This window comes from Spermophilus citellus, assembly GCF_964194105.1.
Source record: "Spermophilus citellus genome assembly, chromosome: 10".
Classification (NCBI taxonomy): domain Eukaryota; kingdom Metazoa; phylum Chordata; class Mammalia; order Rodentia; family Sciuridae; genus Spermophilus; species Spermophilus citellus.
Genome location: NC_138197.1, coordinates 72,153,570 through 72,178,014, shown reverse-complemented (window position 1 = coordinate 72,178,014; position 24,445 = coordinate 72,153,570). Strand labels below are relative to the sequence as shown.

Genomic DNA, 24,445 nt, shown 5'->3' with positions numbered 1-24,445 from the left:
ATACACCATGGAATATTACGCAGCACTAAAAAATGACAAAATCATGGAATTTGCAGGGAAATGGATGGCACTAGAGCAGATTATGCTTAGTGAAGCTAGCCAATCCCTAAAAAACAAATACCAAATGTCTTCTTTGATATAATGAGAACAACTAAGAACAGAGCAGGGAGGAAGAGCAGGAAGAAAAGATCAACATTAAACAGATACATTAGGTGGGAGGGAAAGGGAGAGAAAAGGGAAATTGCATGGTAATGGAGGGAGACCCTCATTGTTATACAAAATTACACATAAGAGGTTGTGAGGGGAACGGGAAAATAAACAAGGAGAGAAATGAATTACAGTAGATGGGGTAGAGAGAGAAGATGGGAGGGGAGGGGAGGGGGGATAGTAGAGGATAGGAAAGGTAGCAGAATACAACAGTTACTAATAGGGCATTATGTAAAAATGTGGATGTGTAATTTATGTGATTCTGCAATCTGTATATGGGGTAAAAATGGGAGTTCATAACCAACTTGAATCTAATGTATGAAATATGATATGTCAAGAGTTTTGTAATGTTTTGAACAACCAATAAAAAAAAGGAAAAAAAAAAGAGGTTGCAAAGGAGTACACCTTTGTGATCATGAACAAAAGACAGAAAATTGCCCAGTGCTATTTCCTATATTGAGACCAAGGACATCCAAGAAAATGGTTATTATTAACTAGAAAATATATACTTTGTGTTTAAAAAAAGAAGATTGAATTTGGCAACTGCATGGTAGAATGGTATTAGGGGCACACAGAACCTCTGTACAGAAATAAAAAGGAAAGATTGGTGAACTTCATTCAAACACTGAGCTAGTGCAATGACTGCATTTTTTTATGGAAGAAATTATATACTATGGATGTATCTGAGATGTGGGAATTGTGAAGCTCTTGGGTCACATACTTTGGTAATGTCAAGACCCTAGTCAAATTTGTGTCTGCGTAGAATTCTTAGCTAGGTTTTGGTTTTCTTAGTGCAGGACCCCGGAACCTAGTACAATACCAGGGGCAGGATCAGCCCTCCATAGAAACATGTTAAACGAGTGGATAAATGAGTGAACAAACAAGTAAATGGCTGGCTAGCTGGCTGGTTGGATGGATGAATGAATAAAGCCTTCATAGCTCTGGATGTGAAGCTATAAGATCAGCCAAGGGAGTCCCTAAGGCTGGGGCCAGGGTGTTTTAGATGTGTCCCTTTTGGGGGATTCTAACAGAGTTAATTTAGTGTTTGCTAAAGGAAGGGCATTCTTAACTCTCTGAGCCTCGCTCTCCCCATTTGTGAGATGTGGATTGTCGTAGTTCCTCTCCAGGCAGACTAAGTGGATTGAGTGAGCTTCTGTGTGCAAGAAGGTCTTTCAACACCAAAGCACTGGTGTCAGCCATTGTGAATGGTGAATCGTGGCAGTGATCATGATTTCAAGGTCAAGAGTGGGGATAGAAGTTAGTACGTGCAAGTGAAAGTAAATAAGTAGTCTGGCTGGCACAGGGGACTGGGGAACCTGCTGGCGGGCATAGAAGGGGGCCAGCAGCCATCGCACTGGGCCTGAATTCCTGGGGGGGTTCTCTTCCGTGGCCCTGGGCAGCCATGAGAACTGTCTGGAGGAGCCCTGGGAAACCAGGCTTCTGGACTCTTTTCCTAACCACATAAAAGCAGCCCAGCCAGGGTCCCCGAAGCAGCCTATCTGATGCCGGCATGTTCAGGAGATCTCTCACAGATGACGCTGTCAATTAAAGGTCTCTCCTGGCACCCCTACAATCTCAGCCTCCCCCACTCCCCAGAAGAAGGACAATTGAGACTGTGACAAACTCCCCAGCCAAGATCTTTCTAGGGATAATATGGCCAGGATAATTACCACATGTTAATTAGGTAAGACTCAATTATATGAGCAAGGCTTGCCAGTCCAGAACTTCGGGGGTTTTCAAGTTATTTACCCAGTGTCTCTGATTTTTGCTGGAAGAAAATGATTTCTTGCTCCTAGGCAAACTAAACCCACAAATTAGGGAAGTGACTGTCTTCTGAGCCCTATAAAGAGGGAGACAAGATCACAAGCTGGTGAACTGTCCCACACCTAAGACTTAGCTTCTTCTTTGAGCTCTCTGGTCTCCCTAACATGAGCCACCAATTCACCTGCAAGTCGGGAGCTGCCTCCAAGGGGGGTTTCAGTGGCTGCTCGGCAGTGCTCTCTGGGGTCAGCTCATCCTCCTACAGAGCAGCGGGCAAAGGGCTTGGTGGGGGCTTCAGTAGTCGGAGCCTCTACAGCCTGGGGGGTGGCCGGAGCGTGTCCTTCAACGTGTCCAGTGGCAGTGGGCGGACAGGAGGCTATGGATTTTGTCGGGGCCGGGCCACAGGCTTTGCTAGCAGCATGTTTGGCAGTGTGGCTCTGGGGCCCTCGTATCCAGCCACATACGTGCCTGGGGGCATCCACCAGGTCACTATCAACAAGAACCTCTTGGCCCCCCTCAATGTGGAAGTGGACCCCGAGATCCAGAAGGTGCGCACCCAGGAGCGGGAGCAGATCAAGGCTCTGAACAACAAGTTTGCCTCCTTCATCGACAAGGTGGGTCTTTCTAGTGAAATGTAAGCATGGAACTTTCCTCTTTCCTCTGCCTTTACTGTCCTTGAGGGGGCTCCATTTCTAGAGCAGAGAAAGTAGGGGACACAGTCCCAAGAGGCAGACAGCACAGGACAGATCAGAGAGGAACTGGATATTGAATCTGAGGGACAGGGGTCAGCATGGAGAGAAGAGCTAGAAATCTTGGTCTGGGAAAGTGTCCAGGAGGCAGAGAAAGTGGTCTTCAGGCTGATAAGTGGGAGAGTGACAGCCTTTGATCTTTAGAAATCAGGCAGAGGAGAGGCCAGGGGCAGCTGGAGATGTCTAGAAAGCCAGGGGTCCTAGTTCTTCCTCCCAGGGGACCCAGACCAGATCAGGCTTGGATCAAATGAAAGACTCTGTCTGCAATACACCTAACCTAGGAGACGAGACGGATGTGATCACAGGCACCAGGGCAGTGGTTCTTAAACATGGTCCTTGAACCAGCAGCATGAGCATCACCTGGACACTTGATAGAAACACATATTCCCAGGCTCTACCCAGACCTCTGAATCAGAAACTTTGGGGTGGCACCCAGCAATCTGCATTTTGACTGATCCTCTAAGTGATGCTGATATATGCAAAAATTTGAGAACCACTAAGGAAAAAAAGTGGTGGTAGGGTCTTGAGAAGTAGAAATTTCCTGAGCATAGGTAGCAGGGGACATATGAATAGGAGTGATCCCAATGGAGGTGGCAAAGGCAGTCCAGGGAGAGGGAGCCCATGCAGCATGGCAGGACTAAGGATGGAGTCCTTGGGTTTGTGAGAGTGTTGGATGCATGTGGAGGAGGTGTGGAAGGGCTGGGCACATTGTGCAGAGCATTGACCCTGTGGGTGATGTGGAACCACTTGAGGGTGTTAAATAAGGAAATGACATGATATTTTTGGACTGTGTTTGGAGAATGCGTGTCTCCCCCACTCCCTTCCCGGGGAAATGCTCAGATTGAGATTAGAGATCCAAGTGTTAAAGAGATGGAGGAGGCTCAAGATCCAAGAGCAGTGGAGCATTGACCTCCAGCTCAATGGGAGACTGGGAGGGGCCATGAACAAGGTCAGAAAATAGGCAGAGCACTGGCTGGTCCCCCACATGTCCCAAGCAGAAGAGCCCAAGAATGGAACAGTAAGCCCTGGCCAGCTTATGTGTCCAAGGACTCACCAGGCTACAGAGGCAGCCCAGGCAAGTTTAGGTAGGTGCAAGGAGCCAGTGGGTCTAGATCTCAACAGATTGAGAGGGGAAAGAAAATGTTGGGGTCCTCCTTATATTAGGAACTGTGTTCAGAGGAAGGGCCTCCATCAGACTAAGAGTTCTAGGTGGGGAGGGATTTAAGTGGCATTTTAAAAAATATTTTTTAGTTGTAAGTGAACACAATATCTTTATTTCATTTATTTATATGTGAGGATCAAACCCAGTGCCTCACAGTGCTAGGCGAATGCTTTATCACTGAGCCCAAACCCCAGCCCTTGAGCAGCATTTTTAAGGGGCTCACCTTTTAAGTTAACATAGCATAAGATAGCACCATTCCTTCACAGTTCTCTCCACATTGATTTGAACTAGGTTCAAGGTGGCTGTTGATTTGGGTTCCAGGTGCGGTTCCTGGAGCAGCAGAACCAGGTGCTGGAGACCAAGTGGGAGCTGCTGCAGCAGCTGGACCTGAACAACTGTAGGAAGAACCTGGAGCCCATTTATGAGGGCCACATCAGCAGCCTGCGGAAGCAGCTGGAGACCCTGTCCGGGGACAGGGTGAGACTGGACTCGGAGCTGCGGAACATGCGGGACGTGGTGGAGGACTACAAGAAGAGGTGAGCAGGGACACTGCGCCTGGGCTGGCTGCCTCCTGGGGTTGGGCTTTCCCAGCAGGCACTGGGACCTATGAGTCTGGCACAGATCACTGAGCTTGTCTGCCCAGGCAAGACAAGAGCTTTCCATGGGCAATCACACGGGCTGGAGAGTGGACAGTCAGGCTCTCAGGCGAGTGAGGGCTGTCCTGGCAGGCATCCCTCTTTGGCATGCTCTTTCCTGCTGTCCACCTGAGAGCCCTGTGTGTGGATAGCTCAGCCTCTTGGCTCTTAAGCACACCAAGTGTGCCCTGAGTTCCAAGAAGCCCCCTAACAGGGCAGGAGGTGGAGTTTTTGTTGGGCTTCTCCTCTCATTTCCCTTAGGTCCTGGACATTGAAGCCATGCTCCTTCTTCTTGCTCTAGGGGACAGTTTTGGCTTCCTTGGCACTTGTGCCTCAGGATGGAGTGGAGTTGTGGGTAAAGGAGTCAGGTAGCAGGGGTTTCACAGAAAGCATGGCTGAAAGGGGCAGCAGAATGTTCCTATGATTTGGATGCTGAGTTGGAGGAGGAAGAACCTCCTCACTCCCCAGGCATCAGAAGAAATTCAGACTCAAAACATCTAGTCACTGGCCCAGGACCCAGCTCACAACTGTGGCCAAGTGTTCCTAGAGTTGGGACCATTGCAAAGGTAAAGAATAATACCAGTTGAAAGATATGTAAGGTGGGAATCTCCTCATTTCTCAGTGAGGACACACACACACCCTCGTGCATGCACACACACAGGCACACCCTTCTCACTGGTGCTCTTTCTGCAGGTATGAAGAGGAAATAAACAAGCGTACAACTGCTGAGAATGAATTTGTGGTGCTTAAGAAGGTGAGGATGCCTGGCCTCTGGTTCCTTGGGGGTGGGCACCTGGGTGAAAGCAGAGGATGGACTGAGGCCTGTGCTCCCTGAGGAAAGGCCTGGGGCTGACGAGCCCACAGAGGAGATGAAGGCTTGTTGCTTGAGAGCCCTGGACACTTGATGGTTGTCTGGCACAGAACATTTTGAGTGTGTTTTGTAAAGGAACAGGAGTCCAGCCTTGGACAGTTTAGCTCATGCCCTCTGCCTAGGCCACAGGACAAGCTCTGGGAGGGGCTGAGATCAGCCTTTTACCCTGCTAGTCACTTGCCAGACATCAGAAGAAATCAGAAGAAATTGCTGTTACTGTCCCTGGCTCACAGACTTCCTAGTGACTGCCACGTGGAGAAGCAGGCTCCCTTTCCCTCTTTAAAGAAAGAGGCAGGAGGAGTTACAGAGGCCTGAGGAACTTGCCTGAGGTTGCACAAAGAGTCCTGGCCGGAAGTCAGGTTTCTGCCCCTGGGTCTTGACTCCATTCCCTGGGGTGGCTAGCCCCAGGATTGGTGCTTGGGTGTCATTTAGTGAGTAAGTCTTATGTAGCCTCACAGGAAGGCCATGTCAGGGGGTCTCTGGATTCTTCCTAGGATGTGGATGCAGCTTACATGAGCAAGGTGGAGCTTCAGGCCAAGGTGGATGCGCTGGACGGAGAAATCAAGTTCTTCAAGTGCCTTTATGAAGGCGTAAGTCTGCCCTGCCCACCTCCAGCTCTGTCTTCTAGAAGGACAGACATATGTTCTTCTTATTGGTAACTTTAAGGCCCAGGGGACCTCCAGTACTCGCTGCTGGAAGCTTTATAGGTCAAAGGCAGGAAGATCTATTAGCTCCTGTCTGTCCTCCAGAGGTCCCACTCACATCTTTCAGGAAACCATTGGACCTTATGGGGTTCACACTGAACTTCACTCAAGCATATTCTCATTCCCACTTGTCTTCTCTTTGGTGTTTCCTAGGGTCTTGGCAGGAATCTCCAGGGATGGAGCTGGCATTCCCCACACCCTTTCTGCTTCTTTTATGAGCATCCGGCTTCAAGCTTTAGTCTATTGACCAAACATCCACAGGCTCCTGTGACCCTTGTGTAGTGACCAGGCTATTTCTCTCTACCTCTCCCATTCCTGTCCTGCCTCAAGTGACAGATATAAGGGCTGCTTTCTTCTTGGTCTGCTTAAAACCTATTTAGCAGTGTTTTGATGTAAAATTTTGATTTTTTTGCTATTGAAACATTGGGCTAGTGAGCTCCAATCTTACAGGCATTAGGAGAAGCAAGTTCATCTGTTTGGAATAGTCTGGGGCCACCCTTTTGGAATGGGGCCATCCCCTTGGCACCTTCCTCTGATCATGAAAAAAAAAAAACAACTGAATGCTTTCTTGTCTCCCCTGCAGGAGATTGCTCAGATGCAGTCCCATATCAGTGACACATCTGTCATCCTCTCCATGGACAACAACAGGAACCTGGACCTGGACAGCATCATCACAGAGGTCCGCGCTCAGTATGAGGACATTGCTCTGAAGAGCAAGGCTGAGGCCGAGGCGCTGTACCAGACCAAGGTGAGGCTGCACACCTGTCCAGTCATGTGGGTGGAGGGCTCCATCTAGTCTGTCCATGACTCTCCAGGAGCCTCTGAACTTCAGCCAAGCATTTGTTCTCATTCTGAGTACTGTGCTTACTGGGAGCACAGTACTGTCCCCCAATACTGGAGGAAGCCTAAGGGAGGAGAAGACACAGCTCAGTCCTTGGGATCCACTTTGACTGACAGCAGCCATTGGACATGCACACAGCTGAATGCAAATGAATGCGGTGCTCCCAGAACCCAGATCAGGGAACGAGGCCAGGACTGACTCCCTGGAGGCCGAGTTCTGAACTGAGTCTCGTGTAGGGGAAATATGAGTAGGTAACGCCTCAGCTCCAGCATTCATTATATAAATTAGGGGATCCTTCAGTATGATCTGGGATCAGGTAACTCCTACCTTTTCATTCAAGTCCAACTCCAAGGATAAAGAGTGAGTTTGAGTCTCTTAGATCTTAACTCCTCTAATGGTTTGGTTGTGGGTGGGAAGTGACTCTAGATAATTTGGTTTCTCAGATCAAGATGGCGACTTTTTAATTATTCCTTGCTGTTTATCAGACTCTTTCTCTGGGGAAATCACTCTTGGAAGAACTTCTTTCTCCCTCCCCTGATTCCCTGCCAATCTTGGATAGAAGTTTGGACTGTAGTTGGGAAGGGAGGTTCTCAGGGCCCCAGAGACACCAGAGGTCAGGGTTTCTTGATATTGTCACAGATTTGAGAGCCTGGTCCCCAGACCCTTTCACATTACCGTCTCAAACCAGGGCTGGGAATGGCCGTGTTGCCTATCCATGCCGAGCTGTCAGGAGCCAGTGCTCAATCCCAGGCTGTTATGTCCCACCCCCTCTCCAGAAGGAGCAGGCAGGTCTGCATAGACACACAGACATGATCATTGGACCATTTGCTGCTTGAAGTTATCCATACCTCTACTTCTCCATTTAGGGCTCAGTATTTATTGAGAAGAATATCACTGTGGCATTCTAATTATGAGTATTTTAGTTATTTTCCTTTTCAAGGATGAAGAATTGGGGCTCAGGATGTCCAAGTAACTTGCCAAGGGCATTTAGCTAGTCCATGATGGGGCTGGAGCTGAGCTGAGGGAACTGATTACAACTTCCTTGGTGCTTAGGCAGGAAGTCAGGAGATGGCTGAGGAAGAAGCACTGACTCTACCCAGGGGCTTGGCTGGGCTGAGAGCTGAGTGGCAGGAGGGTGCTCACCTGATTGCCTCGGGAGTGTATGGGGCATCCCTCCTGCCCACTTATAGAAAAATGGGGAGAAGCCTCTGACAAGGGTTAGCACCAAATACGGAGCATAGAGAGATTCTCTTGCCTTTGGAATGACTCAGCAACCCCAGGAGGAATCTCGAATCTGAGGCTATGCTGGCGCTGAGCTCTCAGGTACAGAGACAGGGCAGTTTATGTCCCTAGAGTGCTGAAGGTTACACCTATTTTGTGGTTCCCTTAAGTCAAATTCTGGACTAGAACTGGGGTACTCCCTATTGACTACTCAATGAACCTTAAAGGCAGGAATAATCCTGAACCAGTACATGGCCCAAAATTCATGGCTAGATGTATTGAGGTACAGATGACGTCCCTCCTACCACACATACAAATGGTTCCTTCATGCTAAGTCCTCTGTCCCAGCCCAGCAAGGATTCCACAGACAAGGATCCAACTAAGGTATCAAGAGAGGAAGTCCATCTGTAGGAAGTATAGATGGACAGCTTATTGACTCCCTCTTCCATTCATTCATTCATTCACTCACCAGAATTTCTTAGAGCATTGACTAGGCACTGTGCTAAGTACTGGTAATGCAGAAATTAAAGATCCTGTCATCCATTCATTCTGAATATGACAAGGAAGGCACAGAAATGTGCCATCATGATGTGGTATGCTCTTCCCTGTGGACTGATGTGCCAGGGACAATGGGAACAGAATTGTATCTAACTAGGGGATGAGGAAAGGCCTCCTAGAGGAGGTGGCACTGCCCTGTGAGTTGGAGCCAGCTAGAGAAAAAGGAAGAACAGAGGAAAGGGGTTTCTAGGTGGAGGGAGGGTCTCAAGCAAAGACTCAGAGACATAAGAGTGAGTGAAATACCTTGGGGAACTGTAGAGCTATATGATACAGCTGGGAAGTCAGGTGATGGGCAGGGGTACTGAGAAATGAGCACCTTGAAATCAAGCTAAGAGTTTTAATTTGACCTTGACCTTGAAGTGGTACAAGGATCATAATTGGAGTTGGGTGTTACAAAGTTACCGTGTGGAGAGTATTGGATTTCCAATCGTCCTTATGGCCAAATTGAACCCAGTGAGATTAGCTGTATTTAAGGCAAACAAAAAAGTCCAATGAACAATGGTTGAAGGGGAGGTTGTGGATGGGCTGGTGAGGCTGGGAGTCCCTGCCCACCTCTGCCAAGCAAAGACACAGTCTCTGTGCCAAGCAGAGCTCTGTGAGGCCCGGAGTCATGTCCCTGCTTTGGCCCCTCTTTCTCCAGTTCCAGGAGCTGCAGCTGGCGGCTGGCCGGCATGGGGATGACCTCAAACACACCAGGAATGAGATCTCAGAGTTGACCCGGGTCATCCAGAGACTGCGCTCAGAGATTGAGAGTGTGAAGAAGCAGGTGAGGGGGCTGGGCTCCGGACTCACCCCCAAGGGAGGCAAGAACTTCTGTCTGCATTCTGCATCTCAGAACCCCTTACTCATGGAGACCCTGCCCCCTGCAACACTTCGCTCCCATTGGAAGTCTGGAAGCATCCAATGGTCTTTTCATAAAGCCTCAGCTCTCAGAATAATAAGCCTCTTGGTGCTAGGCTGAGGAGCTCCACCATCATCTGGGTCTAGGAAATAGGACAGGGCAGAGGAGGATCCAACACTGTGAGCACAAGAGGGATGCAGTGAGGCCCAGGTGCCTCAGAACTTAGGGGGAAATGCTACTTCCTGCCCCTTAGTGCTCCAACTTGGAGACGGCCATCGCTGATGCCGAGCAGAGGGGTGACTGTGCCCTTAAGGATGCCCGGGCCAAGCTGGATGAGCTGGAGGGTGCCTTGCAGCAGGCCAAGGAGGAGCTGGCCCGGATGATGCGCGATCACCAGGAGCTCCTGAGCGTGAAGCTGGCCCTAGATATTGAGATCGCCACCTACCGCAAGCTGCTGGAGGGCGAGGAGAGCAGGTGAGGGGCAGCCTTGGGGGCTGGAAGATCTTTTGCCATCTCCCCTTCCACTCAGTTTCCCAGAGTGTGGGCGTCAGGCTGCTGGAGGGCTGGAGATGCTTCTTGGCTCACCCATGGACATAGCCTGGAGCAGTGTCTACTTCGATAATGGGACAGCAATGTCCTTTGGTTCTTGGGGGAGGGTGTCAGCTTAGTGCTCCTATGTCTTTAAGGCCTCTCACAAACTTGCACATGATCTCATGTTAATAAAGAGACAGTGGACCCCAGGTGCACAGTCACTTGGCAGACATTAGAATCTAGTCCCTCTCAACTAAATTGTTTTATTTTCATTATTTTAATTTTAACTGCTATTATTATTCTTCCAATTTGGTAAAGTAATATTGGTTTTCTATATATCATGGAGATAAAAACCTTTTTCTAAAAAAGAGAAATGCATTTCTGATAAAAGACAGTTAAAAATACTAAATCTATGACAGTGCAAGATGCACATGGTCACAGCAACAGTTAGAAAGAGAGTTCATGAAACACTGCCATTTGAAAAATCCTGCAACATAGAGAGGAGAAGTTATTGGTTTCAAGTCACACAGTGACTTCACCAGGAGCAGTTCCTGGTCCTAACAGTTCCACTTGTATATTTATAGGGGGAGGAGCTTCCCAGCAATACAGAAATGGGCTCAAGAGAAACCTTGCAGGAGGGACCCTGGGAGTGTTGGTGGCATAGGAGCCCCAAGGTCACAGGCCTCCTCTATCTTCTGAAGTGAGGAGGGTAGATTGAGGAGGGAGGGAGATGCTTAGAGGCAGCAGGTACAGGAACTCATGGAAGCCCAGCTGGTCTGGCTGATGACTTCCGCGCTAGGGTTCGAGGCAGTGGAGAGGGCAACCTGAATTCCACGTGAAGGAGACTCAGTTGTGTTTTCTCTCTGTGCAGGATGTCTGGAGAATATACCAATTCCGTGAGCATCTGTGAGTATTTCATATCTCTAAGGGAGTATGTCTAGGTGATCAACAAACACAAAGGCAATGAGTCGAGACCCATGTGGAACAGTTTGGGATCTGTTTGGTGGCCACTATTGCCACACACTCACTTCCCTTGCAAAAACCTGCTGCCTCCTCTTCCCCAATTCAGAGCTGCTTCTTCCCCACACTGTGACATTGCACACTGACCCCTTTCCTTGAAATCTCGCCCATGTTGGGATTAAATGCCCAATCCTACTCCCACTTCTGCCCCCACCCCACCTTTCCTGCATGAAGGAACCATGGCCTCAGAGTCCCAGCTCCCCTCTGAGGGCAGAGACCTGCACACTGACATGCTGTGTGAGCCAGTTTTAATGCTGTCCCTATAGGTTTCAGCCCAGGCTCCTTCTAAAAGAAGCTCCAACAAAAACTCCCTCCTTCAACCCATTAGGAACTACTTTGAAAGAAAAAACTTAATGCATTTTAAAGTGAAATGCAAGAACAGAGCTTATCTGATGCTTGAGCTTCTTCTGTTCTTCAAAACTTGCTGCTGTCGTTTGTTCCTGGAATGAGCAGGTGCCCAATTCAAGGGTCCTGTGGGATCTGGGCTGTTTCTCCTCATGCTTTGGCTGGCTGCTCAAGAATTGAGCATGTGTCACTAAACCAAAGTTCACAGTGACTATGAACTGTTTGCTTAAGAGGGAGTCATTTAAACTAGTTGGGGTTAGGGGTTGGAAAGGACTCAGGGCCACCCCTGCCCAGGACACAAACTGATCACTTCTCTCTCCTTCCTTCACAGCTGTCATCAGCAGCTCCAATTCTGGGACAGCAGGTGCAGGGGCTGGGTTTGGGCTCAGCGGTCCTGGCACCTATGGCTACCGGACCAGCTCTGTCAGTGGGGGCTATAGTGTGCTGCCTGGGGGCTGTGTCACTGGCAGTGGGAATTGCAGCCCCCGCGGGGAGGTCAAGACCAAGCTGGGCAGTGGAAACGACTTCAAGGATGCCCCAGGGAAGACCTCAGTTCTGAGCTCACCCACCAAGAAAACCACGAGATAAAGTGGCAGACCGCCCAGCCTGTTCCCCAGCATCTGCCCTGCCCAGCCCAGGTTTTCTCTGGACTCTCTTCTCCAGGAAGTTCCTTTGTCCTGTTTGTTGTCACCTTCTCCTTGTTTTTCTTTGTCACCAACATCTCCTCCTTCTCTTTGATCTCTCTGCCCTAGTATTCTTAGTCAGAATTCTGATTCTGGGCTAGAGTTGCTTCCCCATCCTTCTGCCTCCACAGAGACTCCTCAACTCAGCCTCTCCTTCCTGATGAGGACCTGGCCCTTTCTCTGCCTGCATGGCCCCTTACAGAGGAAGGTTCTCTCTCGAGAGTGGCACAATTCTCCTGCTATGCTCTCCACCCTGGCTCAAGCAGTCATCTGGCCAGGTGTTCCCTGGACACAGAAGACCTCAGGTGCATCGATGCATAGTCTAGGGAGAATGGTTTCCTCTTAGACCAGCACCAGCTCAGGACAGGTGCCTGGTCACAGGTGTATCTGGTATGGTCACTGCCCATTATAGAGTTGAGCGTCCCCTGTGAGGCTGGTCCTACCAACCAAGGGATCTGGGCTCTCAATCTGAGTTATTGTCCCTGTTTAGGTTTCATCTCCCTGCTTCCTGTATCCCACCAATAAACTTTAAAAACTCCTGCAGGGTCAGGCTGTCTCTCTCTCTCCTGAGGGAAACCTCATCTCAGACCATGTCTCTTCTGTGGGTGGAGTGGTCACTGAATGGGAACCCAGGGCACCTGAGGTCCCCTGGTTCACAGAGCCCAAAAGCATCTTGTGATTGGAGTAAAAGATACCCTTCTTGGATTGCACTGACACTCAGTGTTCATCTGTACCCCCTCCTCCCAGTAGATGAGCCTTCTAAGTTGTGCTTTTCTCAATGTGGTCCAGTGAATGTGCACTCTTTAGAAATATTCAGGTCCATAGTGGGAGAAGGAACAACCATTTGTCTGGTGGAAAGATTTAAAATTGGTTAAGAGGTTGCAGAAAGCATAACACTTGATATCTTTTTTATTCCCTGAGAAAAAACCCAAAGACGGTTTCCTCTTTCAAGTAAAGACTTAATTACTTTTGGTCCTTAGTTAAGTATGGGTGTATATGTATGTATGTGTATACATGAAATTTGGTAAGCATTTGGATGTGCACACACACACACACACAGATGAGGTTTTATATGTATAAATACATGTTGTGTGTGTGTGTTTGTGTGTGTGTGTGTAAGTAGAGGGCCATCTCTGTTATACTCACCTCTTTGTTTTAAAAACACTTGCATGCTCAGAGATGCCTCATAGGTTCCCAGGCTGAGATGGTGCTGTCAGGATGCACAAGCCAGCGAGAGGCCAGTGCACATTCAGATTGAGGTTGACATGTTGTGCCTGACCAGACTCCTGTGGGTCCAGAGAGGCTACACTTCCAAGTCTAGAGCTTTGAATTTGGACTCAGACTTTGCAACTAACTGGTGATTAAGAGCAAAGCTATCAAACCTTTTGAACCTCAACTCTTTAGCTACACACTAGGCAGAATCAGATCCCCAGATGGTCATTAAGCTAAAATGAGACAACACAAAGATGTCTTGTGCTGTTCCAGGCATAAGGTTATGCTTGACAAATGTTAGTGGAAACAGAAGCTTGTCCTCTATCTTTTTGGTTCAAAAACTCGACAATGAGTTTGCTGCATGAGGCATGTGACTGATGGTAAATCAATTCACAAAATCCAAACTTGAAACAAGACCATATTCTAAGCAATAATGTTTATTTCCCAAAGAACGAACTTCCAGAATAACCAGTTTCAGGAATGGACTCTTGGGGCCAGTGAAAGTCAGTTCATTAAATATTATGTATTATGTGCCTGGTGTGTGTTACTCTGGGAATATGGTGATGAAGAAACCTGGTCCATGACCTTATGGAGGCATACCATTAAAAAAGTAAACAGACAACAACAACAACAACAACAACAACAACAAAAAGTAAACAGAACATAGAGAACAGAAACCAAAGAAGTTACAGAGGCAGTGCAGGGGGAGTGAGGGGGGGCAGGGAAGGCTCACAGAGGAGGCAACAGGGATCGCTTCAGAGGTTTCACAGGAGTTTACTAGCTGGACAAGAGGAGGAAGTGAGTTTGGGGGCCAGAGGCACTTTGTTACTGTTGCTGGAGGTGGGAGGGAGATCAACAGGTGGTGAGGAGTGCAGTGGCACCTGGGGTGGAGGAGGCATTAGCAGGGCCATACGAGAGAGGACTTCTCTTATCTGCTAAGAATAAAGATTTTGTCCTATGGAACTTGAGGGACAATTGCCACCTTGGCTGTCAGGTGGAAACCCTGAGTCAAGAGACCTCTGCCACTCACTGACAGTCTGAATATGGCAGGACTTCTGCTCATTTCCCTCGTCTGTAAAAGGGGTTAATAGTTTCAGTTACCTCATAAAGTTGTCACAAGAATTAAGTTTAATGAAATAATGTTTGAGGATTATTTAGTTCAGTGCCTGGGACTTAGTAACGGCTCCATGAGTCGTTGCTCTTAGCACGATAAGGTCTTAACTATTTTCTTCAAGAAAGTTGAGTGAGGATGGAAGCAGGGTGGGTCTCATAGAGAGCAGAAGATTGATGAAAGTGAACCAGCCAATGGCCATTGGCTATTTAGAGATATTTCTGCCATGCAGTCTTTATGCTTGGGTTCTGATCATTAGTGCTGACTGCCTTAAATGAAACATGAGCAGCTTAGCTTAATACAACAAAGGTCGATCCCACTCATAGGCCAAGGCTGGGTAGGGCAGCTGTCCTCCATCATAGCTGTTGTAGCCCTGTCACACGAGACCCATGGCCTCCAAGGTCACTGAGACAGGGGAAAAGGGAAGTGGAAGAGGCACATGGACTGTTAACTACCTCATCATCCCAGGTGGGATATACTTTCATGCCACTTACACTTCAGTGTCTAATGCTAGTCGCATGGATCCAAGTCCCCATGGAACCTCACAAGAGGCTGGGAAATGAGGAGGAGCGTGAGGCTATTTGGTGTGCTCTGGCAGTCAGTGGTGCAAGCCTCCTCAGCCTAGAGACCCTGTGCCATTGCTAGGATGAGTATTTTTTTCCGTTGGCCAGTTCTGGGAGGATGCTGGACATGTTCTCTGGGGTCCGTGCAGATAATCTCCCTTTGGTTTTGACAATACAACTCTAGACAGAGGGCCATAAGCTAGATCAGGCTGCATGTTATATTTATATCTCTTTTGTTTTCCCAAAAACTCCACCAGGAAATGTGTCGAAATCATAAATGAATTCAGCAAAGTAGCAGGATACAAAATCAACACTCATAAATCAATTGTGTTCTTATACTCCAATAACAAATCAGCTGAAAGAGAAATTAGGAAAACCAACCCATTCACAATAGCATCAAAAACAAAAACAAAAACAAAACAAAGCTTGGGAATTAATCTAACAAAAGAGCTAAAAGACCCTACAATGAAAACTATAGGACACTAATGAAAGAATTTGAGGAAGACTTAGAAGATGGAAAGACCATCCATGTTCTTTTTTTTTTTAGTTGTAGATTTTTTTAATGAGAATTTTTTTTAGTAGATTTCTTTTCAGAAGACTTCACAGTCAATAGGAAGTGTCACAACATCTTTCTTTTTTATTATTTATTTACTTTAATTAGATAAATATGAGAGTAGAATGCATTTTGATCCATTGTACACAATTGCAACACAACTTTTCATTTCTCTGTTTGTACATGATGTAGCATCACACCAAATGTGCAGTCATACATGAACCTAGGTAATGATGTCCATCTCATTCTACCATCTTTCCTGCCCCCATGCACCCTCCCCACTTTCCCTCCCCTTTGCCCAATCAAAGTTCCTCCATTTTTCCTATACCTCCCCCCTCCCCGTTATGGATCAGTATCCACTTATCAGAGAACATTTAGCCTTTCATTTTTTGGGAATTGGCTTACTTTGCTTAGCATAATATTTTCCAACTCCATCCATTTACCTACAAATGCCATAATTTTATTCTCTTTTATTGCTGAGTAATATTCCATTATGTATATATACCACAGTTTCTTTACCCCATTCATTATTGAAGGGCATCTGCGTTGCTTCCACAGTTTAGCTATTGTGCATTGAGTTGCTATGAACATTGATGTGGCTGCATTACTATAGTATGCTGATTTTAAGTCCTTTGGATATATAGACCAAGGAGTGGCATAGCTGGGCCAAATGGTGGTTCCATTCTAAGTTTTTAAAGGAATCTCCATACTGCTTTCCAGATTGGTTGCATCAATTTGCAGACCCACCAGCAATGTATGAGTGTGCTAGAGTTTCAAAGAAACTATTGAAAAGAAGCGGTGAAAGAGGGTATTCCTGTCTTGTTCCAGTTTTTAGAAGGAATGTTTCCATTTTTCTCCATTTAGAATGATGTTGGCCTTGGGTTTAGTTTAGCATAGATAGCTTTTACAATGTTGAGATATATTCCTACTATCCCTAGTTTTTCTAGTGTTTTGAACATAAAATGGTGCTGTATTTTGTCAAATGCTTTATCTGCATCAATTTATATAATCATATGATTCTTATCTTTAAGTCTATTGATGTGATGAATTATATTTATTGATTTCTGTATGTTGAACCAAGCTTGCATCCCTGGAATGAATCCCACTTGATCATGGTGCACTTTTTTTTTTAGAATTATATTTTTTTAGTTGTCAATGAACATTTATTTATTTATTTATATGTGGTCCTGAGAATTGAACCCAATGTGTCACACATGCTGGGCAAGTGCTCTGCCACTGGGCTACATCCCCAGCCCCAACTATTTTTTAAAAATATGTTTTTGTATGCAATTTTCCAGAATTTTATTGAGAATTTTTGCATCTATGTTCATCAGGGATATTGGTCTGAAGTTTTCTTTCCTTGATATGTTGCTGCCTGATTTGGTATCAGGATGATACTAGCTTCATAGAATAAGTTTGGAAGGTTTCCTTCCTTTTCTATTTCATGGAATAATTTGAGGAGTATTGGTATTAATTCTTCTTTGTAGGTCTTCTAGAACTCAGCTGTGAATCCATCTGGTCCTGGGCTTTTCTTGGTTGGAAGGCTTTTGATGGCATCTTCTATTTCCTTTCTTGAAATTGATCTGTTTTTTTTTTATTTTTTTAGCAGTAACACTGTTTATTTTTCTTCACTTTCCTTTAGTATTTACTCAGTATTTCTGTCTCTGCAGTAGAGAAATTGATCTGTTTAAATTGTTTATGTTCTCCTGTCTCAGTTTGGATAGATCACATGCCTCTAGTAATTTGTTGGTGTCTTTGAGATTTTCTCTTTTACTGGAGTATAAATTTTCAAAACAGTTTCTAATTCTCTCCTGTATTTCAATAGTGTCTGTCATGATATTTCATTTTTTATCACAAATTTTAGTAATTTGAAATTTCTCCCTCCTTCTTCTCATTAGAGTGGCTAAGGGTTTGTCAATTTTATTTATTTTTTCAAAGAACCAGCTTTTTGTTTTGTCAATGTTTTGAATTATTTCTTTAGTTTCAATTTCATCGATTTCCACTCTAGTTTAAATTATTTCCTATTTTCTACTACTTGTTTGTTTGTTCTTTTTCTAGGGCTTTAAGCTGTAATGTCAGGTCGATAATTTTTGACTTTTTCTTTTTTTAATGAATGAACTTAATGCAATGAACTTTACTCTCACTTCATAGTGTCCCAGAAATTTTGATAAGTTGTATCGGAGTTCTCATTTACCTCTAAGAATTGTTTTTATCTCCTCCCTGATGTCTTCTGTTATCCATGTGTCATTCAATAGTGTATTGTTTAGTCTCCAGGTGTTGGAGGAGCTTCTCTTTTTCATTTTACCATTGATTTCTAATTTCATTTCATTATGGTCAGATAGAATACAAGGTAGTATCTCTATTTTTTTTTTGTATTTGTTAAAACTTACATTGTGTAATAACATATGGTCTATTTTGGAGAAGGATCCATGTGTTGCTGAGAAGAAAGTGTATTCACTTGTTGATGGATATGTCTGTTAAGTCCAAATTATTGACTATATTATTGAGTTTTATAGTTTCTTTGTTTAGTTTTTGTTTGGAAGATCTATCCAGTGATGAGAGAGATGTATTAAAGACACCCAGTATTATTGTGTTGTGGTCTATTTGGTTCTTGTAGTTGAGAAGGGTTTGTTTGACATACATAGATGCCCCATTATTTGAGTCATAGATATTTATGATTGTTATGCCTTGTTGATGTATGAATCCTTTAAGCAGTATGAAATACCCTTCTTTATCCCTTTTCACTACCTTTGGTTTTAAGTCCTTCTTTATCTGATATAAGGATGGAAACCTCTGCTTGTTTACGTGGTCCATGTGAGTGGTACGTTTTATTCCCACCCTTTCATCTTCAATCTGTGGATGTCTTTTCCTGTGAGATGAGTCTCTTGAAGGCAACATATTGTTGGGTCTTTTAAAAAATCCAGTCTTTCAGTCTATGTCTTTTAATTGATGAGTTTAGTCCATTCACATTCAGGGTTATTATTGAAATATGATTTGTATTCCTGGACATTTTGGTTTATTTTTGGTTTTTAACTTAACTTGGTTTCTCCTTTGATCAACATTTCCTTTAGTGTAGTTCCTCTCTTTGCTGATTTCCATTGTTGTTTTTCATTTCCTCCTCCTGGAATATTTTGCTGAGGATGTTCTGTAGTGCAGACTTTCTCATCTAAATTCTTTTAGCTTTTGTTTACCATGGAAGGTTTTTATTTCATCATCAAATCTTTAGCTTAATTTTGCTGGATATAAGATTCTTGGTTGGCATCCATTTTCTTTCAGAGCTTAGTATATTTTGTTCCAGGGTCTCCTGGCTTTCAGGGTCTGGGTTGAAAAATCTGCTGAGATAAGAATTGGTGTCCCCATCTATGTGATCTGATTCCTCTCTCTTGAGGCCTTTAAGATTCTACCCTTATTCTGTATGCTAGGCATTTTCATTATAATGTGACTTGGTGGAGATCTGTTGTAATTTTGTACATTTGATGTCACTTAAGCCCTTGTATTTGATTTTCCATTTCATTTTTCATGTTTGGGAAGTTTTCTAATATTATCTCATTGAAGAGATTGTGCATTCCTTTGGTTTGAATCTCTGTGCCTTATTCTATCCCAATAACTCTTAGATTTGGTCTTTTGATGCTATCCCATAATTCTTGGCTGTTCTGTTCATATTTTTTTACCATCTTTACTGTGTGGTCAACTTTATTTTCCAGATTTATACTTTGTCTTCATTATCTGATGTTCTGTCTTCCAAGTGATCTAGTCTGTTGGTGATGCTTTCCATTGAGTTTTTTGTTTGGATTTTGGATTTCTTTCCCCTGAATCTCTCTTTCTTGAAATAATCTTTTGCTACCTGTATTTGCTCCCTTATCTCTTCGTTGGTGTGATTAATGGTTGCCTGTATTTGCTCATTTAGGTCATTCTTTAATTCACAGATCATTTTAATTATGTATATTCTGAACTCTTTCTCTGACATTTTATTAACTGCTCTGTCCATGGATTCTATTATTGTAGTATCCTGGTTTGTTTGGGGCATTTTTCCCTTGTTTTTTCATGTTGTCTATGTGTCTTCCTTTCTTGCAGTGCAGATCTGAGGTATTACATTTTCTGCCCTATAATCTTGTAGTATCCATGCAGATTATCTGTACCTCACCTTGGTGTTGGGCTTCCAGACCCTGCCAGTGTCATGCGATGGAAGCTACTGCAACTATATATAGGTGGTGGTGGCACTAGCAGAGATAACTTGAGATAGCAGCGGGATGTCCCAAGATGGATGCAATCTCTTTCAGAGATGGGGCTGAAATGATGAGCCTTACACTGGCTTTGGGATATCTGTTCCGAGATGCAGCTGCCTCTAGGCCCTGTCTATTGTCATAAGGTGGAGAATACAGCATGGGGCGGGTGCTATGGTGATGGCTGCAGTGTCCCAAGATGGAGGTGGGTTAGACCTGGGCTCCCAGATGGCAGAGGCAGTACTAGGCCTGGGCCTGGATCCAGTATAGGTCTGCAGGACAGAGGGGTGGACCTGGGTCTATCCTGGGCCTGGGCTCCCACGCAGGTTGGTGGAGGTGGTCTCCTTCCCATATTCTTGAGTAGGCAGAATGAATATTGTCAAAATGGCCATTCTGCCAAAAGTTCTATACAGATCCAATGCAATTCCCATTGGAGAGAGAATGAGGGATCACAATACCAGACCTTAAATTATACTATAGAGTTAAAGTACAAAAATAGCATCGTATTGGCACCCAAATAGACATGAAGACCAATGGGACACAATAGAAGACACAGAGACAAACCCACTAAAATATGGCTACCTCATACTAGACAAAGGCACCAAAACCATACATTGGAGAAAAGATAGCCTGTTCAACAAATGATGCTGAGAAAATTGGAAATCCATATGCAGTAGAATGAAATTTAACCCCTATCTCTCACCCTGCACAAACCTCAAGTCAAAGTGGATCAAGAACGTAGCAATTAGAACAGAGATCCTGCAACTAACAGAAGAAAATGTAGGCCCAACACCCCAACATGTTGGCTCAGGAACTGACTTCCTTAACAAGACCCCTAAAGTTCAAGTCTGTTTTGATTCAAGGAATTTAAGTCTATTTAGTGATAATGGTGATACCTTGTTCAGTGTTTCTTAAAGTATATTCCTTGAAAACCTAGTTCCACTAATATTTGGCCAAAAAGAGCTCTATGGCTAAAAATAGGTTTTGAAAACAATGAGGGTTTTTTTTTTTTTTTAATAAAAAAAGTAGTTTATGGGGCTGGGTTTGTGGCTCAGCAGCCGAGTGCTTGCCTTGCACGTGTGAGACCCTGGATTCAATCCTCAGCACCACATAAAAATAAAAATAAATAAGTGAAATAAAGGTATTGTGCCCAACTACAACTAAAAAATAAATATTAACAAAAGTATTTATGGGGCTGGGGATGTGGCTCAAGTGGTAGCGCACTTGCCTGGCATGTGTGGGGTGCTGGGTTTGATCCTCAGCACCACATAAAAATAAAAATAAATAAATAAATAAAGATGTTGTGTCCACCGAAAAATAAAAAAAATATTAAATTTTTTTCTCTCTCTCTTTTAAAAAAAGTATTTATAATCTAAGAACCAGCTTTCTTTCTCCATACCCTTTAGTTTTGTTTTAAAATAGCTTATTTGTAAAAGAAACACTATATGCTCAGGTTGTACAAATCAGAAATATTAAAAAAAAAACTATTCACAATCCTACTTCTCATTCAACACATGTGGAAAAGATTGAGTTTTGTATAACTCTTTGGTACAGCAGAAAGCACTAAGTACTGTTTTTCTTGTTAACATAGTTTAGAACTATCCATCCGTATATTTGTATATGTATATATAGATTTAATATGTTAGAGCAGTTACAGGTCCATAGTAAAACTTAGTGGCAGGTGGAGAGATTTCCCATTATCAGCATCCCCACCAGAATGGTTCATTTGTTACAGCTGATGAATCTACATTCTCTCACTTAGAATCCATAGTTTATATTGGGGTTCATGGGCGTGGACAAATGCATAATGACAGTATCCACTATTAGAGTATCATATAGAGTAGTTCTACTGCCCTAAAAATCCTCCACTAGTCAGCATATTAATGGTTCTAGAAACTTCTGTAATGAGACACCTGGTTAATATTTTTTAATCCAGCACAGAATGTGCCCTCACACTCTCATCCCCCAATATCTATTACTTTCCCTCAAATGAGTGTTTCAGGACAAGAGAGACCCAGTTTAACCAGCACATTTACAAGTCTCTGTTTAGAGTGGCTTCATCCATCTTTGTTATGGCATGCTGGTTTCAAAGGGTGATGTTCTGGGATTAGACTCCAATCCTGGGGTTGCCGTAATACAAGAACTAAAGACAGAGGTGCTTACCAGGGCCTGAGGTGACACAGTAAGCTACTATCAGAGCTAGGCTCCATGGCTCAGCCACCTTTGATCTGCCCTGAGTGTGTCACTTCTGTCTCTTCATAATCTGTAATAAAGGTGATCTCAGGGGTTGAGGAGCTCCTGATTCATCTAGCCAATGAAGCACTAATGGGAAGATAAGAAAACCTCATTTTACCTGTTCTCTATTGTTGGGCAGAAGAGCCCTGGTCCCAGAGGGATGGATGTCTCAACTTCTTAGAAACTTTCCAGAAAAAAGTTACTTCAAAGATTCCCTTCGTAAGACAATGCTATGTAAGGATTCTCCAATTCAAATCCTTTTCTTGCTTTTCTGTTTCAATGGCTGGAATTAAACTCTTTCTTGTGACTATGAGTAAAAAACTGGCTAAAGTAATGGGGTATAAGGAAAAGCCCATTGGATAATGAAAAGCACAACCTGGAGTTTCTTTATTAAAGGGCCTGTTGGTCCCACAGGTCTCCCCTCTCTATAGGGAAGGGACTACAGAGAGTACAGAGAGCCCACCCTCTTCCCCACTGGGGACACCACAGATTCTTCTATCTGTCAATCTATGTCCGGCGCCATCTCTAAGGATGCCCTGCCACTTTGTTCTCCACGGGACAAATAGCTTGGCTGTTATTATGCTCTGTGATGGGCTCAGTGGAGGCCATGCCAGTCAGTTACAACCAGGTACCATTTGGCTACCCCATGAGGGCCGAAGGGAAGCTCTAGGGCATAACTAAGGTACAGCAATGAGCTCTGTTTCAAGCAGTCTGTTTCACAATCATCCCTGGTGCTCAGGCCCTGGTTCAGCACTGGGGCAGTGGGGGATGAAAGGGTCAACCTATGGGCCTTGTCTCTTTGATGAAGCAAAACTCATGCCTAGGACTTAGACAGACGGAGAACTCAGACTAATAAAACACAATTCCAACTGGGGCCAACTCTGAGAACAGGAATCTCAGAGTTTCTCAGAGAAGAGAGAACTCCAAGGCAATTTAAGTTGGAGAAAAGGAAGTTGGATTAAACTAGATAAAGATCCTCTGTAGTTTGTATGGAATGAAATTCTAGAATCTGGTTCTGGATTTCAGATCTGAGGAGTCTTTTCTAGCCCTTCTATTATTCAGTCCCAGTTTGATGGTGACTCTGAGATGCCAGGTTAGAAATGCCCTGATCAGAGGTTTCTGGGATTGGATGAACGAGCTTCTTTTTCTCTTAAAACCAAACAGAAAAACCTCAGGAAAGAGCATTCTCTCTCTCTCTCTCTCTTTTTAATATTTTTAGTTGTAGATAGACATAGTTTTATGTGATGCTGGGGATAGAACCCTCACACATGCTAGGCAAGAACTCTACCACTGAGCTACAACCCCAGCCCAGAAAGAGCATTTTCTTTTTTCTTTTCTTTTTTTTAAGAGAGAGCGCGCGAGAGAGAGAGATAGAGAGAGAGAGAGAACTTTTTTTAAATATTTATTTTTTAGTTTTCGGCAGACACAACATCTCTGTTTGTATGTGGTGCTGAGGATCGAACCTGGGCCGCACGCATGCCAGGCGAGCGCACCACCGCCCGAGCCACATCCCCAGCCCAGAAAGAGCATTTTCTAAATGCCTAAACATTCCCTGCCATATCCCCATCTTTCCTCTTTCCTGGCAAGTATCTTCCCTATTCTTAATCTGGAAATGCTTTTCTGAAGAAATCTTTTAGCTCTTGCCCAAAATCACCCCCAGCCAGATGAACAATCTTCAGTGGCTTGAAATCAGTCACAGTGAGGTCCCTGCAGAAGGGCCTGACTCCTCTCTCTTAATATCCTCCTTGGTACTACTCAGAAGGAGCTGTCATCCTCCATGAAAGGGGATAGGGGGAGGAATGGGTTTAGGATGATTCTCTGGAATATTATTTTTTTCAAATATATTTTTAGATGTTGATGGTCCTTCATTTTATTCATTTATTTATATGTGATGCTGAGAATTGAACACGCTAGGCAAGTGCTCTATCACTGAGCCACAACTCCAGCCCCTCTGGAATATTCTTGATCCTGCACCTGTCCTTATGATGAGGAACCAGCCTGGACATCTGTTGCATGTACCACACCCGTAGGCCAGACCCACTGGAATCTTCCACTGAAGATCTTGGCAGTGATGACCCCAGTAATTGGAGGACAGCAAGTAGAGATAAGGTAGCTAAATTATTATAATGCAGGAGGTAAGCAAAGAAAATGCAGGGTTCTGGTCATTTTTATAGGGGATTCATGGAGAGTTCAGGGGGAAGAGACAAAAATCTTGGGGAGTGGATGCTCATTTCCTAAATGAAGAACCCAGGGGGGCCCAAGTCACCTAAAAAGTGTTCCCAACACACAAATTAGGGTGACTCCAGGCTGTCGGCCACACTGGGCTATTTAAGGGGCCAGCTGTGCAGAGAGAGCAGCTGTTGTCTGCACCTGGCCTGCCGCCCTGCCCTGCACCGCCCAGCGACCCGTCCTTACCAGC

General features: G+C 44.7%; 1 protein-coding gene across 1 annotated transcript; it reads left to right on the top strand.

Moving 5' to 3' along the window:
- Window positions 1-2,135: 2,135 nt before the first annotated feature.
- On the top strand, window positions 2,136-12,034 carry LOC308657425 (keratin, type II cytoskeletal 73; the record flags this gene model as incomplete). Its single annotated transcript, XM_081309115.1, has 9 exons — window positions 2,136-2,582; window positions 4,201-4,415; window positions 5,208-5,268; window positions 5,880-5,975; window positions 6,673-6,837; window positions 9,350-9,475; window positions 9,804-10,024; window positions 10,953-10,987; window positions 11,778-12,034. 9 exons carry the CDS (start codon window positions 2,136-2,138, stop codon window positions 12,032-12,034), a joined length of 1,623 nt encoding a protein of 540 aa, XP_081165241.1.
- Between the last annotated feature and the right edge of the window lie 12,411 nt (window positions 12,035-24,445).